Source organism: Entelurus aequoreus, linkage group LG08 (assembly GCF_033978785.1).
Source record: "Entelurus aequoreus isolate RoL-2023_Sb linkage group LG08, RoL_Eaeq_v1.1, whole genome shotgun sequence".
Classification (NCBI taxonomy): domain Eukaryota; kingdom Metazoa; phylum Chordata; class Actinopteri; order Syngnathiformes; family Syngnathidae; genus Entelurus; species Entelurus aequoreus.
Genome location: NC_084738.1, coordinates 17,702,378 through 17,717,619, shown reverse-complemented (window position 1 = coordinate 17,717,619; position 15,242 = coordinate 17,702,378). Strand labels below are relative to the sequence as shown.

General features: G+C 41.4%; 1 protein-coding gene across 1 annotated transcript in view; it reads right to left on the bottom strand.

Annotated features, from left to right (window-relative positions):
* Positions 1–5,269: 5,269 nt before the first annotated feature.
* The window catches only part of LOC133655533 (integrin alpha-M-like), a 41,376-nt gene continuing 31,403 nt past the window's right edge, over positions 5,270–15,242 (bottom strand). The window contains exons 22-30 of the mRNA XM_062055778.1: positions 11,175–11,254; positions 11,012–11,098; positions 10,867–10,936; positions 10,693–10,791; positions 10,533–10,613; positions 6,148–6,258; positions 5,965–6,078; positions 5,779–5,889; positions 5,270–5,712 (exon numbers count right to left, since the gene is read on the bottom strand). Of these exons, the coding sequence (XP_061911762.1) occupies positions 5,617–5,712; positions 5,779–5,889; positions 5,965–6,078; positions 6,148–6,258; positions 10,533–10,613; positions 10,693–10,791; positions 10,867–10,936; positions 11,012–11,098; positions 11,175–11,254 (849 nt within the window). The 3' untranslated portion in view covers positions 5,270–5,616. The remainder of the gene's footprint in view (positions 5,713–5,778; positions 5,890–5,964; positions 6,079–6,147; positions 6,259–10,532; positions 10,614–10,692; positions 10,792–10,866; positions 10,937–11,011; positions 11,099–11,174; positions 11,255–15,242) is intronic.

Below are 15,242 nucleotides of genomic sequence, written 5' to 3'. Positions count from 1 at the left end.
GGGCAAGACACTTTACCCACCTGCTCCCAGTGCCACCCACACTGGTTCAAATGTAACTTAGATATTGGGTTTCACTATGTAAAGCGCTTTGAGTCACTAGAGAAAAAGAGCTATATAAATATAATTCACTTCACTTCACTTGACTTTAGTACTACCTTAAATCAGCACTTCAAAGTCTGAATCCGTGGTTCTCGCCCCGGAAAAGGGTGAAGTGGAGGAGTTCAAGTACCTCGGCGTCTTGTTCAGGAGTGAGGGAAGAGTGGAGTGTCTGCAGTGATATATCGATCCGTCGTGGTGAAGAAATTTACCGGTCGCCCTACGTTACCACCCTAACAGATGGTCTTGAGCTTTGGGTTATGACCGAAATCAATCAATCAATCAATCAATGTTTATTTATATAGCCCTAAATCACAAGTGTCTCAAAGGGCTGTACAAGCCACAACGACATCCTCGGTACAGAGCCCACATACGGGCAAGGAAAAACTCACCCCAGTGGGACGTCGGTGAATGACTATGAGAAACCTTGGAGAGGACCGCATATGTGGGTAACCCCCCCCCCCCCCTCTAGGGGAGACCGAAAGCAACGGATGTCGAGTGGGTCTGACATAACATTGTGAAAGTCCAGTCCACAGTGGATCCAACACATCAGCGGGAGTCCAGTCCACAGCGGGGCCAACAGGAAACCATCCCGAGCGGAGACGGGTCAGCAGCGCAGAGATGTCCCCAACCGATGCACAGGCTAGTGGTCCACCCGGGGTCCCGACTCTGGACAGCCAGCACTTCATCCATGGCCACCGGACCTATGCAACTCCCCCTCGCAAGGGACAGGGGAGAAGAGGAGAGAAGAAAAGAAACGGCAGATCAACTGGTCTAAAAAAGGGGGGGTCTATTTAAAGGCTAGATTATACAAATGAGTTTTAAGATGGGACTTAAATGCTTCTACTGAGGTAGCATCTCTAACTGTTACCGGGAGGGCATTCCAGAGTACTGGAGCCCGAATAGAAAACGCTCTATAGCCCGCAGACTTTTTTTTGGCTCTGGGAATCACTAATAAGCCGGAGTTCTTTGAACGCAGATTTCTTGTCGGGACATATGGTACAATACAATCGGCGAGATAGGCTGGAGCTAAACCGTGTAATATTTTATACGTAAGTAGTCAAACCTTAAAGTCGCATCTTAAGTGCACAGGAAGCCAGTGCAAGTGAGCCAGTATAGGCGTAATATGATCAAACTTTCTTGTTTTTGTCAAAAGCCTTGCAGCCGCATTTTGTACCAACTGTAATCTTTTAATGCTAGACATAGGGAGACCCGAAAATAATACGTTACAGTAATCGAGACGAGACGTAACGAACGCATGAATAATGATCTCAGCGTCGCTAGTGGACAAGATGGAACGAATTTTAGCGATATTACGGAGATGAAAGAAGGCCGTTTTAGTAACACTCTTAATGTGTGACTCAAACGAGAGAGTTGGGTCGAAGATAATACCCAGATTCTTTACCGAGTCTCCTTGTTTAATTGTTTGGTTGTCAAATGTTAAGGTGGTATTATTAAATAGATGTTGGTGTCTAGCAGGACCGATAATCAGCATTTCCGTTTTCTTAGCGTTGAGTTGCAAAAAGTTAGCGGACATCCATTGTTTAATTTCATTAAGACACGCCTCCAGCTGACTACAGTCCGGCGTGTTGGTCAGCTTTAGGGGCATGTAGAGTTGAGTGTCATCAGCATAACAGTGAAAGCTAACACCGTACTTGCGTATTATGTCACCCAGCGGCAGCATGTAAATACTAAAGAGTGCAGGACCAAGAACCGAACCCTGGGGAACTCCGCACGTTACCTTGACATAGTCCGAGGTCACATTGTTATGGGAGACGCACTGCATCCTGTCAGTAAGATAAGAGTTAAACCAAGACAAGGCTAAGTCTGACATACCAATACGTGTTTTGATACGCTCTAATAAAATATTATGATGAAAGGACAAGATCACGGGTACAAGGGGTCAAAATGAGTTTCCTCTGTCAGGTGGAGGGTGTCTCTCTTAGAGATAGGGTGAGAAGCTCTGTCATCCAGGAGGAGCTGAAAGTAAAGCCGCTGCTCCTCCACATCGAGAGAAACCAGATGAGGTGGTTCAAGCATCTGGTCAGGATGCCCCTCGAACGCCGCGCTGGGGAGGTGTTTAGGGCACGTCCGATAGGAGACCACGGGAAAGATCGAGGACACGGTGGAGAGACTATGCCTCCCACCTGGCCTGGGAACGTCTTGGGGTCCCCCGGGAAGATCTGGACGAAGTAGCTGGGGAGAGGGAAGTCTGGGCTTTTCTGCTTGGCCAATATTCATACTTAATAAAGATCAGCTTAGAATGTATTTAAATATTCCCTTCTTATAATGATGCTTATAGACTATTCTTGCTTAAAATGATTAGTGTGGAAAAGTATTGTGCATGTAATGAATTCCATGACCTGTTGACTTATGCGGAAGTGTGGTTGAACAGAATGTACAAAACTGCCTTTAAGTCAAGTGAGTGACATTCTGATCTGTTCAACAAGAACATAACAAGGCATGATGGGAAAGAGCAGAGGGCCAATACCTCATAGCAAAGGGACTATTTCCCCTAAATCTTGTTTCACACCTTGCAACCACAAGAACTGTAACGTTTATATAAGGCAGACCAAAATGAGAAACCATGTGAAGGGTACATGCACACCTCTTTATGTAACTTCCCCTCCTTTTAGCATAGAAAGCTATTGATTTTGAATGAAGACATGCTGGCCTCTACATGATCCAACAAGTGTGGTGACGTGTGTAGCCGGTTGTCCTGATATCTCTGGAAGTATTTTTTGTTGATAGAAATAAATGTAACAGATTGAACAGTGAAATAAGTGTCTGAGAAGCTTTATTCTCCCTCTGATCAAAACGAACACGTGGCGAGGTTTGACGGAGTCGAGGTCTGTGGGAGTCCCTTGCTGAACATGCTCCATAAAAAGGTAGTAAAAAGGTCAAACATAGGGTGAGGAGGAGGAGGGGGAAAAAGCAAGTCCCTAACTAAACTCCTGATTCGATAACCGATGACAATTCGATACGCATCTAGATACATGGGTTATGATGCGATTCAAAAAGGATATATTTTAAAAACAGAACGATTTGATAAGACTTGATACCGTGGAGGAACGATTCAATGAGATTCAATACGGTGTATGAACAATTTGAATATAACATTTGTTAATGGACACATCCATTTTTGCCCCACTAAAGAACAAAACCATTCTTTCCTGTGCATACGCTCCTAATGTTAGAGGATCATTATTGGCAAGAACTCAAAAACACTTTCCTTCCACTTGGATGTGACGGCACTCCTGAAAGTCACTAATCCTCACCTCGATTACACTTCTAAGAGTTTTTGAGACTTTTATTAGTAGGTTGCACAGTGAAGTACATATTCCGTACAATTGACCACTAAATGGTAACACCCGAATAAGTTGTTCAACTTGTCCACTTAAATTGATTCATGATACAGATATATACTATCATATATACTATCATCATAATACAGTCATCACACAAGATAATCACATTGAATTATTTACATTATTTACAATCAGGGGTGTGGAGGGGCGGGGGGGGGAGGGGTATGGACATCAAGTAGTGGACATAGAGAGAGAGAGAGAGAGAGAGAGAGAGAGAGAGAGAGAGAGAGAGAGAGAGAGAGAGAGAGAGAGAGAGAGAGCTCAGAAGGCATAAGAAAAAGAAAAAGTATCTGCATTTGATTGTTTACATTTGATTATTAGCAATCCGGGGAGGGTGTTAGTTTAGGGTTGTAGCTGCCTGGAGGTGAACTTTTATTGCGGTTTTGAAGGAGGATAGAGATGCCCTTTCTTTTATACCTGTTGGGAGCGCATTCCACATTGATGTGGCATAGAAAGAGAATGAGTTAAGACCTTTGTTAGTTCGGAATCTGGGTTTAACGTGGTTAGTGGAGCACCCCCTGGTGTTGTGGTTATGGCGGTCATTTACATTAAGGAAGAGAGTATTGTTATCCAACATGTAGATCAGTGAGAAACCAGAAAAGAGTGGATCACTTTAAGCACCGTTTTCTTAACTGGAAAATGTGTTACGTTTGACAAGGTTGTACTACTTATGTATAAAATACTAAACAGTCCATCTCCATCCTATCTTGCTGATTGTATTGTACCATGTGTCCCGGCAAGAAATATGCGTTTTAAGAACTCCGGCTTATTAGTGATTCCCACAGCCCAAAAAAGTATGCGGCTGTTTTCTATTCGGGCTCCAGTACCCTGGAATGCCCTCCCGGTAACAGATAGAGATGCTACCTCAGTAGAAGCATTTAAGTCCCATCTTAAAACTAATTTGTAAACGCTAGCCTTTAAATAGACCTCCAATTTTAGACCAGTTGATCTGCCGTCCCCTTTCTGCTCTGCCACCCTCTCCTGCGTGGAGAGGTTATTAGGTGACCACAGATGATGCGCTAGTTGTTCAAAGTCGGGACCCGGGGTGGACCACTCATCTGTGCATCAGTTGGGGACGTCTCTGCGCTGCTGCCTTGTCTCCACTCAAGATGATCCCCTGCTGGCCCCACAATGGACTGGACTCTCACATTATTAACTAGATCCACTCGACGTCCATTGCACCGGTTGCCCAGGGGGTGGGGGGGGGGACGGGGGGACGGACATTTAAGGTCCTCTCCAAGGTCTCTCATTGTATCCTATTGGGTTGAGTTTTTTCTTGCCCTGATGTGGGACCTGAGCCGAGGATGTCGTTGTGGCTTGTGCAGCCCTTTGAGACACTTGTGATTAAGGTCTATTAATTGATTGATTGACAAAATATAAGAAAATAGACACAGCTTGGTTGAAATGTGTGCGAGAAAATCATACATCACAGAGTACTAGAACAGATGTTACCGTAATTTCCGGACTATAAGCCGCACCTGACTATAAGCCACACCAGCTAAATTTAGGGGAAAATACAGATTGCTCCATATATAAGCCGCACCCGACTATAAGCCGCAGGGTTTTGATGTGTAATTAGCGTAGTATATAGGGGTTCCTGCTACCACGGAGGGGATTGTCGGGACAGAGATGACTGTTTGGGAACGCAAAGCGTCCCATTTATTAACAATAAATCTTTCAATCATTCAATCAAACTTTCACATCTTTGACATGGCGAACAGCATTCGTGCAGAGTACAAATAATACAACGGTGCAAAGTAATACAATGTGCTCGCCTGTACGTTATCAAAATAACCAGCCTACCGGTACATGAAAAGTCAGTCTTTAATCATTGTGTCATCGTCTTCCTCCTGCGTACTAAAACCACCGAAATCCTCTTCGTCGGTGTCGGAGAAGAACAGGCCGTAAATAAGCCGCACCCTTGTATAAGCCGCAGGGACCAGAACGAGGGGAAAAAGTAGCGGCTTCTAGTCCGGAAATTACGGTAATAATAATTATTGTACAATAGAATTGGTGATTTAATAAAACGATATTGTCTTTACATATTGTCATAATTATATGTTGTATTTTACAAATATATTTAACAATACATCTAATTGCCAATAATTACCAATAAGAGTAATGAATGGCCACTATATTGAAAGTGAAATTGTTACTCCTGTGTGGGCGTGCTTTCCTCAAGCCCGTCTGTTTCTGCCCCGTCAGCTTCAGTCATCATCTGCTGGTATTTACTCTTAAAAAACCCAGCCTAAGAAAACAAAATAAATGAATATTATCACGGTGTCGTATGCAATTAAAGTACTTATTTCCTCACCTTGTAAAGGATAGCTGTGAGTAAAGCTAGTAAAGCCAAGCCTCCGAGGGAACCTCCGACTATCTCTTTGGTAAAGTCCGGTAGAGGATAAACTTCTACCACTGTTTCAATCTGACATGGACAAACACAACATTTCAGTTGATACACTCAAGCTTTTTTTTTGTTCACGAGTAAATGTATAATCACCTTGCGAACCGGGGGGTTGCTACTAGACGACGTGGAATAGAAGATGTACTGGTTCCTGTCGTACTCCAGACTAGCCGTGCTGGTCAACATGTACTTGGCTTCACTCAATCCAATCTGGTTGAGAATAACAGTGTTGAAATGGATGCACGTCGTTTGACACACACTTCCACAGTACAATATCACCTGTTGGATCCACTGTGAACTCATGTTGGCAGAAAGTGTGTACCGTTTGCCTTCGAGCCTTCCCATGAAGCTGTTGCACTTAAACACCCTGCATGTGGCCACTGAGCAGTCCTGTGGGCCATTCAAGCATGTTTTATTGACAATTTAATGACATCCATTGATTGAGATTGAGTTTCAACTTTCCCTCTTTTTTTTTTTTCCAACAAAGAAAAATATTAACATTTGAAAGTTTTCCAGGATTTCATATCTTATTCCATGTCTTATTATCTGTTTAATTGCGGTAATTCTTAATATGTTGAGTAGATGTGTATGTTATGATTTCAGTTTATGCTTTATTTTTAAACTTAATTTGAAAATGTTTTTATATATATTTATTTTATTTATTGAACTTTATAAGACTTATTTTTAACCTAAAATGAGCAACTTTTTGAATCTTCACTTTATCATTAGCAATATATTTAGATTAATGGTTAACCAGCCGTCCCTTGTAGGGCTGAAGATTATAGCAAAAATAATAATCACTATTATTTTTGATTGATTTTATATAATAGTGAGAATAGTAATGAGTATTTATTGTACCACCAAAACTCAACTTTAATTTTTTTTTTTAAATAACAACCGGATATAAATTAATAATGTACAAACAACAACAAATAAAATCATGTTAATTATAACAACAATCACATTTAAATAACAATAGCAATATAAAAATAAATCTGTTTTACAATTTAAATGTTGTTGTTTTTTTCATGTTTTACCTTTTACACTTATTTCACCGCCATAAAGTATGTGCTTTTTGTGTCATAAGTAAAATTTCATTAAATGTTTGGTAATTAATTTTAAAAATCGCCACATTTATTGGTGCAATCGATCTTTGGACAATTTGGACAAGTATTTCAGTCAAAGCATAATCGTTTTGTAAATGTATCAAGTACAATATGGTTGTGTCAGGTACTTTTTTGAAAACTTTAGTTTGTTAGCACAGTGAGACCGGATGTTGCGCACAAGTCTGTTATTTTGAAGCGGGGACGTGTGCTGATGTTCGGGGTTGTTCAACCCTTGTGTGGTGTTCGGGTCTGTGGGACCCGTTTTCGATTTTTATTAAAAGAAAAATGATACAATTAATTAATTTTTCAAACTGAGACTCACTGGCTTTGGCTCATTTTCTGTGAAGAACATATATCAGAATACATATTTAATGAACACACACCATACAGTCCCCCTACACATTTATATTACATATAAGATGTTCGGGTCCACTAGACCCAGGGCTAATAGAAGTGTGGAAATTGATGTTCTGTGTACCACACACACGCACCCCCCCCCCCCCCCCACACACACACACATACACACACACACACACACACACACAGCCTAGACAGGGGAGGACAGAGTGTAGGTACACAGAACATCAGAGGGTCAAATGTGCGAGAAAATGAGAGCAGACAGTGTTGATAAACAATGTTGCAATCTTGTGTGGGAACCGCAGGTGCAGAAACACAAAAGAAGAATCCCTGTGGGACGCAGAAACTGGCAGAGAATTTTCCATTCAATGTTCATATTGTTGTTACTCAGCCAGTGTTTGTGGGTCTTAGACTTAGACTTAGACTTACTTTTTATTGTGATTCAAATTTAAACTTTACAGTACAGATAAGAACAACATTTCGTTGCATTAGCTCATGGTAGTGCAGGATAAAAAAGCAATAAGGTGCAGGTATAAATAAATAGATTACTGTACATATAAATATGTTGCACTTTTGCATATGTACCCACATTTATGGATGTATGTTATATTGTCTTTATATTCCAGCAAGTTAATCCATGTTTTGGGGGGGAATTGAGGGGATTATTATGATGCGTTCAAGAGTTTATGGCCCGAGGGAAGAAGCTGTTACAGAACCTGGAGGTTCTGCTACGGAGGCTGCAGCGGACTCAGGACGCAGCCCTGGGGGGAGCCGGTGCTCAGGGAGATGGCACTGGAGGTGTTGTTGCCCACTCTCACAGATTGGGGTCTGTCTGTGAGGAAGTCAAGCAGCCAGTTGCATAGGGGGGCACTGAATCCAAGGGGGGCCAGTTTGCTCACCAAGTGCTGCGGGATGATTGTGTTGAATGCTGAGCTGAAGTCCAGAAACAACATCCGCACGTGTGTGTCCTTTCCTTCCAGATGTTCTAAGCTCAGGTGGAGTGCAGAGGAGATGGCGTCCTCTGTGGAGCGGTTGGGGCGATAAGCAACTGGTATGGGTCGAATGTGGGGAGAAGTCCGGAGACAATGTATTCCTTTACCAGCCGGGCAGTATAGCTCGGTTGATAGAGTGGCCGTACCAGCAACTTGTGGGTTCCAGGTTCGATTCCCACTTCCGCCATCCTAGTCACTGCCGTTGTGTCCTTAGGCAAGACACTTTACCCACCTGCTCCCAGTGCCACCCACACTGGTTTAAATGTAACTTAGATATTGGGTTTCACTATGTAAAGCGCTTTGAGTCACTAGAGAAAAGCGCTATATAAATATAATTCACTTCACTTCTTGAAGCACTTCATTACATATGTTTTTTGGGATAAGGTAAACACCTGTTCAGTATTTTAACATAAAAGTGTTTGATTGTGAGGCATTAAAGCCACAAAATGCTACGGGTCCATCAGACCCACAAACACTGGCTGAGTAACAACAATATGAACACCACACAAGGGTTAAATAAAAAGGGAGAGCCTCTCAAGTTGCAACTGCTGTCCTGTTTGTACATTGATGTTACGTCAATGATGTCGTTCACAACGACACAAGCATATGAGATGTGTTGTGGGTCTATGGATTGTTCTCGCTAGCTTTAGCTTCGTAGTTTAGTCTGTTTTTCAAATGGCCGTCTCCACATTAATTGTTTCATTTAGGACACAGCGGATGACCGTTTCAGGGTGGATTGCGGGGGCCCAGACACATTATTTTCCCAAACAAATGTTCCTTCTCCTCATAATGACAGCATTTCAGTCACATGTATGTCAATATCCGTAATATTCCATCACTGTCATTCAGTCCACGGTTACGTTAACGCGGAAATGCCTTTGTCATGGCCCGGGCTCATTCCAAGCGCGCGCCACTCCTGCTGCAGCAGGTGGTTGCAAACAATCAGCAATCTGCACAGCTGAAGCTGATGAGACGTTGCGCTTCTTAAGCCAGTGCAAACCTGCGTTCCTGGCCAGAACGTAGCTACCTGTTCCCGTACAGTAAGCCGACATCTCTAGCTCTATTCTCACTCTGTCTCTGTGTTTTCTCCTCCTGCATGTTCATTTGTCTCGTGTTCCTGTGTCGTTCCAGTAGCATTTTTCCTGATAACGAGCTGTGTGTCTCGTCTCCCCGTAATCCCTCTGGTTCCCTGGCTGCCCTTTTGGATCTCGACCTCCTGCCTGGACACGGACTGTGACGCCTCGCTCTTGCCCCTGACCTCCTGCCTGTCCCTAGATCTCAGAGCTTGCCTTGCCCTCTTGGACTTCCACACCTCGCTCAACACTCCTGGTAACACGACTCAGTTAATCGCTACACGTAGTCACACCATACACATATTTGGATTAAGTTTCACACTTCATAATATTGTTATTAATAAATAGAGCTAAAACGAGGTCCCTGCATCTGTGCCGTCTCCTTCTTCCCCCGCTGTACCGTAACAGCCTTACTTTTTTATTGAGTTCAGTGATTATTGATTAGGCATACTAGCGCTGTGTCAAAATAAAAAGTAGCAATCATGGTGTCCCAGCAGGCACAAGACATTGAAAAAACATTGAGAACTTTGTTTAATTAGGTCCTGACTTTTTAGGCCCTTAACGTTGGAACAACATGCTTTCTGACAATGTTGGGTTCTGACGTTGATTTGACCATTGAATTTTGGTCATTTCCCAACCCATAGTCTACAATACAAATACAACGTTGAAACAACATGCTTTTTGACGACATTTATTCAATGTCAGGTTGTGACGTTTATTTGACCGTGAAATTTGGTAATTTCCCAACCAACAACATGGATTCTACGTTAGACATCAAGGTTGTCTCAATATACAAATACAACTATTTTGCAGCATTGTTGAGGAATCAGTTTTAAAGGACATGTATGTATAATCAACGTTGTATCATTGTCTTGTGCCTGCTGGGATAGTATCATTTATATTTTTTATATACATATATATACAGTATATTTTTTTTTAATCAATTATAGTAAATAAACTCGCTGTACAGCACATTAATTGAACTGTCAAACTGTATCGTTCCTATTCAAATACAATTCTATACTATTCTATTTTGAATTTTGATATATGTTAGGTAGATGTCATTATTAAATTGTAAGTGGAATTTTTTTGGGCTCTCCATAAATCATGTAAACAGATGGTTGCATTGTTCTTACAATTATCTTATTTTTCTGTATCTGACCGACAAAATCCACAATGTTCGCTCCTTCATCGTTGTGCGTTTGGCAGTCTGTAATCTGAAACAGAAACAATTCATGTTGCTTAAACCTAAACCAAATAATGTTTAGGCTACTTTTTTTTTTTACCATGTGCTACCTGCAAAGTGTTCAAATCTGCCCAGAGATCCTTATCGGCGAGTTTGACAGGGACCCTGATCACCACGGTGAAGTTCAGGGCTCGGATGTTGTTTGTAACCTGGAAGTAAACACTTCTGCTTACACGTGAATATCCAAACAATAATCCCATAATCGGATTTAGTAATGACTTTACTTGAAAGGATTGTTGCACTGATTTCTGCAGCTCATTCTTTCCGTAGGTGAAATTGACGTAGCTGAGAGAACTGCAAAGAAATGCCTGATAAATGCAAACTGAATGAATACTGTATTTAGTATTGATATTTAAAACACACAAACACCTTTCCATGGTTATAAAAATGCTGTATTTCACGCTGATTTCTTGAATTTTGTAGAGTCGGCTTAAAGGAGAGTGCTGCTCATTCCCACTGAAAGAGAGGCGTAAATGTAGGCGTCACAGCGATGCAACTCACCCGCTAGTGTTGCGCAAATGAACGACTCTACCTCGTTGCATTTGCGGTGATGAAAATACTGTTGTCCAGCTGGCTGTTGGTTTCGATGCCATACGAGACAACAAAGACAGCCTGGAATTTAATCAGAGGGAGAAGTCTTTTTGGATCTTTCACTGTTCCATGCATACCTATCATACATGTTATAAACACTCATTATTTACATTTGTTTCACTTTCCAATGGGTTTCCTACAGGCCACCACAAGTCTTTTATCCTGCACAACAACGAGTTAATGCAACAAAATGTTGTTCTTATCTGTACTGTAAAGTCCAAATTTGAATGACAATAAAGGAAGTCTAAGTCTAAAGTCAATTTAAGGTTGCCACAAGTTAAAAAAATATATATAAAAACTAGGAGTACAAGTTTACCTCAGTATTTGTTTATACAGAGTTTGGCTGTTAGTAGGAATACACTTGTGGTTTTATGTAAATTGTGTTCCGTTAAAGGCCTACTGAAATGAATTTTTTTTATTTAAACGGGGATAGCAGATCCATTCTATGTGTCATACTTGATCATTTTGCGATATTGCCATAATTTTGCTGAAAGGATTTAGTAGAGACCAACGACGATAAAGTTCACAACTTTTGGTCGCTGATAAAAAAAAGCCTTGCCCCTACCCGAAGTAGCGTGACGTCACAAGCTGGAGGGCTGCTCACATTTCCCTATGGTTTACAATGCAGCGAGAGCGATTCGGACAGAGAAAGCGACGATTCCCCCATTAATTTGAGCGAGGATGAAAGATTTGTGGATGAGGAACGTAAGAGTGAAGGACTAGAGTGCAGTGCAGGACGTATCTGTTTTCGCTCTGACCGTGACTTAGGTACAAGGGTTCATTGGATTCCACACTTTCTCCTTTTTCTATTGTGGATCACGGATTTGTATTTTAAACCACCTTGGATACTATATCCTCTTGAAAATGAGAGTCGAGAACGCAAAATGGACATTCACAGTGACTTTTATCTCCACGACAATACATCGGTGAAGCTCTTTAGCTACGGAGCTAACGTGATAGCATTGTGCTTAAATGCAGATAGAAACAAAATAAATAAACCCCTGACTGGAAGGATAGACAGAAGATCAACAATACTATTAAACAATGGACATGTAAATACACGGTTAATAATTTCCAGCTTGGCGAAGATTAACAATGCTGTTGCTAACAACGCCATTGAAGCTAACTTAGCTACGGGACGGCGGCGGCAGCGGGCGTTGTAGCTTTCGACGACACCCCGGCCGCCATCAGAGTCGGCAAGAAACATATATTTCCCCAAAGTTACGTACGTGACATGCACATAGCGACACGCACGTACGGGCAAGCAATCAAATGTTTGGAAGCCAAAGCTGTACTCACGGTAGCGCGTCTGCTATCCATCTCAAAGTCCTCCTGGTTGTGTTGCTGTAGTCCGCAGCTAATACACCGATCGCACCTACAGCTTTCTTCTTTGCAGTCTTCATTGTTCATTAAACAAATTGCAAAAGATTCACCAACACGGATGTCCAGAACACTGTGGAATTTTTCGATGAAAACAGAGCTGGTTGTATGGTGACACATTGGTGTACCAATACTTCCGTTGCCTTCGTGACGTCACGCGCATACGTCATCATACATAGACGTTTTCAAGCGGAAGTTTCCCGGGAAATTTAAAATTGCACTTTATAAGTTAACCCGGCCGTATTGGCATGTGTTGCAATGTTAAGATTTCATCATTGATGTATAAACTATCAGACTGCGTGGTCGGTAGTAGTGGGTTTCAGTAGGCCTTTAAAATCTAATTTGACTCTGCGAATTTGAGTTGGCCTGTCAATGAGTTGCTCTGTTGTAAATTAGCTCAAGCTAGCGGCATTAGAGCCAACCTTCATCCTGCATAATTTTTTTTTCAGTTTATTAGAAACTGTATTGTTGGTTTAACATGATTCCTGCATGTATGTGCAATTTGTATGGGTAACACTTTAGTATGGGGAACATATTCTAAGTAACAAATACTTAATTAAGAGTTATTTGGACACAAGGAGAACATGTTGTAAGTAACAAAGACTTCATTTAGAGTTGTTAGGGTTAGAGGGTTAGGGTTAGGGCCATGCAGAATAAGGCATTAATTAGTACTTAATAATGACTAATTAAGTGCCAATATGTTACTAATTTGCATGTTAATAAGCAACTAGTTAATGGTGAATATGTTCCCCATACTAAAGTGTTACCTTTGTATACATATTAATGTATTTTACTTTGTGTGCGGGCAGCACGGTGTGACAGGGGTTAGTGCGTGTGCCTCACAATACATAGGTCCTGAGTTCAATCCCGGGCTCTGGATCTTTCTGTGTGGAGTTTGCATGTTCTCCCCGTAACTGTGTGGGTTCCCTCCGGGTACTCCGGCATCCTCCCACCTCCAAAGACATGCACCTGGGGATAGGTTGATTGGCAACACTAAATTGGCCCTAGTGTGTGAATGTTGTCTGTCTATCTGTGTTGGCCGTGCGATGAGGTGGCGACTTGTCCAGGGTGTACCCCGCCTTCCGCCCGAATGCAGCTGAGATAGGCTCCATCACCCCCCGTGACCCAGAAAGGGGCAAACGGTAAAAAATGGATGGATGGATGGATACTTTGTGTGCGTAGTTTTACTGTAACTTCATTGTGGAGACTATCAATAAACAATCTCAAGTAGTTTTTTCATCTTTAATTTAAAATACCTAACTTATTTGGTAAACTAAATTCCAACATTCAGGGTGTGCAGAATAAAATATGTCAATAGGACGGGGGTGTATAAAGTTGTATAAAGTGTTACATTGTTGTAACAAAACAAGTGTGACTATGTCGCATGTGATCCCAAAAAGCAGAAAAGGCAAGCGTTTGTGCAGGCAGAAGGTATTTTGATTAACAACTGTGCAGAAGGTAAATAATAAACCTGCACTGAAAGAATGGGGTGGAACTGAATGGAACTAATTAACCTAGAGAAACAAGTGTGCCGGCAGGACAAGGAACACAGAGTAAAGAAAGGTGCTTCAAAACACCAAACGAAAAGTACTGACAAAACAAGAGCACTAGGACAAGAAAATAACCAACCTAGTCCAAACTGTCATATGGGATCTTGACAAAAGGCAGCAACAATTGAAAAAAAGAGCAAAACTATATAAGAAAAAAAAATACTATTTTTTAATGTATATATATATATATATATATATATATATATATATATATATATATATATATATATATATATATATATATATATATATATATATATATATATATATATATATATGTTTACAACATTTTTTTTAGAAGATATATGCATTATCCTCAATTATGCAAATGATATGTTGATTTCACATTGACACAGCCACGCCCCTACAGTCACAGGTATTTTGGCAATCTGTGGGAAACTGTTAGGACCGGTTACGCCGGGTCATTCCTTGTTTTGCTTTGTGAGCGTTTTTTGTTTTCGTTTTTTTTTTGGTGCAGCTGGGATAGGCTCCAGCACCCCCTGCAACCCCCATAAGGGACAAGCGGTAGAAAATGGACGGATGGATGGGTTAATTTCCTGTTTTGCCCTCTTATTTTGTTTTGCATGTGTTGTCCTGCAGTGGCTTCACCCCTGCTTCTGAGCAATTTCCTCCTTACCTGCGGGTGATTATGTTTTAAACCTGCTGCTAATGAGCACCTGAGGACAATTAAAGGCAGGCCCATAGCTTAGTTGGTTGTGGGATCATTATTTGAGTTACGTACACACTCAGTTAGTATTGTATTATTCTAGTTTTGTGTTTCCTTTAGTTGAAAGCTCTTTTTTCCCTGCTGCACTCTATTTGAGTCATTTTGTACGTTTTTAATGCACAGTTATCCCTGTGTTTTATGGTGCATTACCTGCTGCACTCTTTGTGTTTTGAACATTTGGACATTAAATACACTTCTACCTGCATACTGCCTGCTGTCTCCTGCATTTTGGGGTTATGACTTTCAATACAAAGAGCGAACGTAACAGGAAACACTGTACAATACAACAATACATACAGATACAGACATCCTCTAAGTCAGTGGTCCCCAACCACCGGGCCGTGGTTTAAAA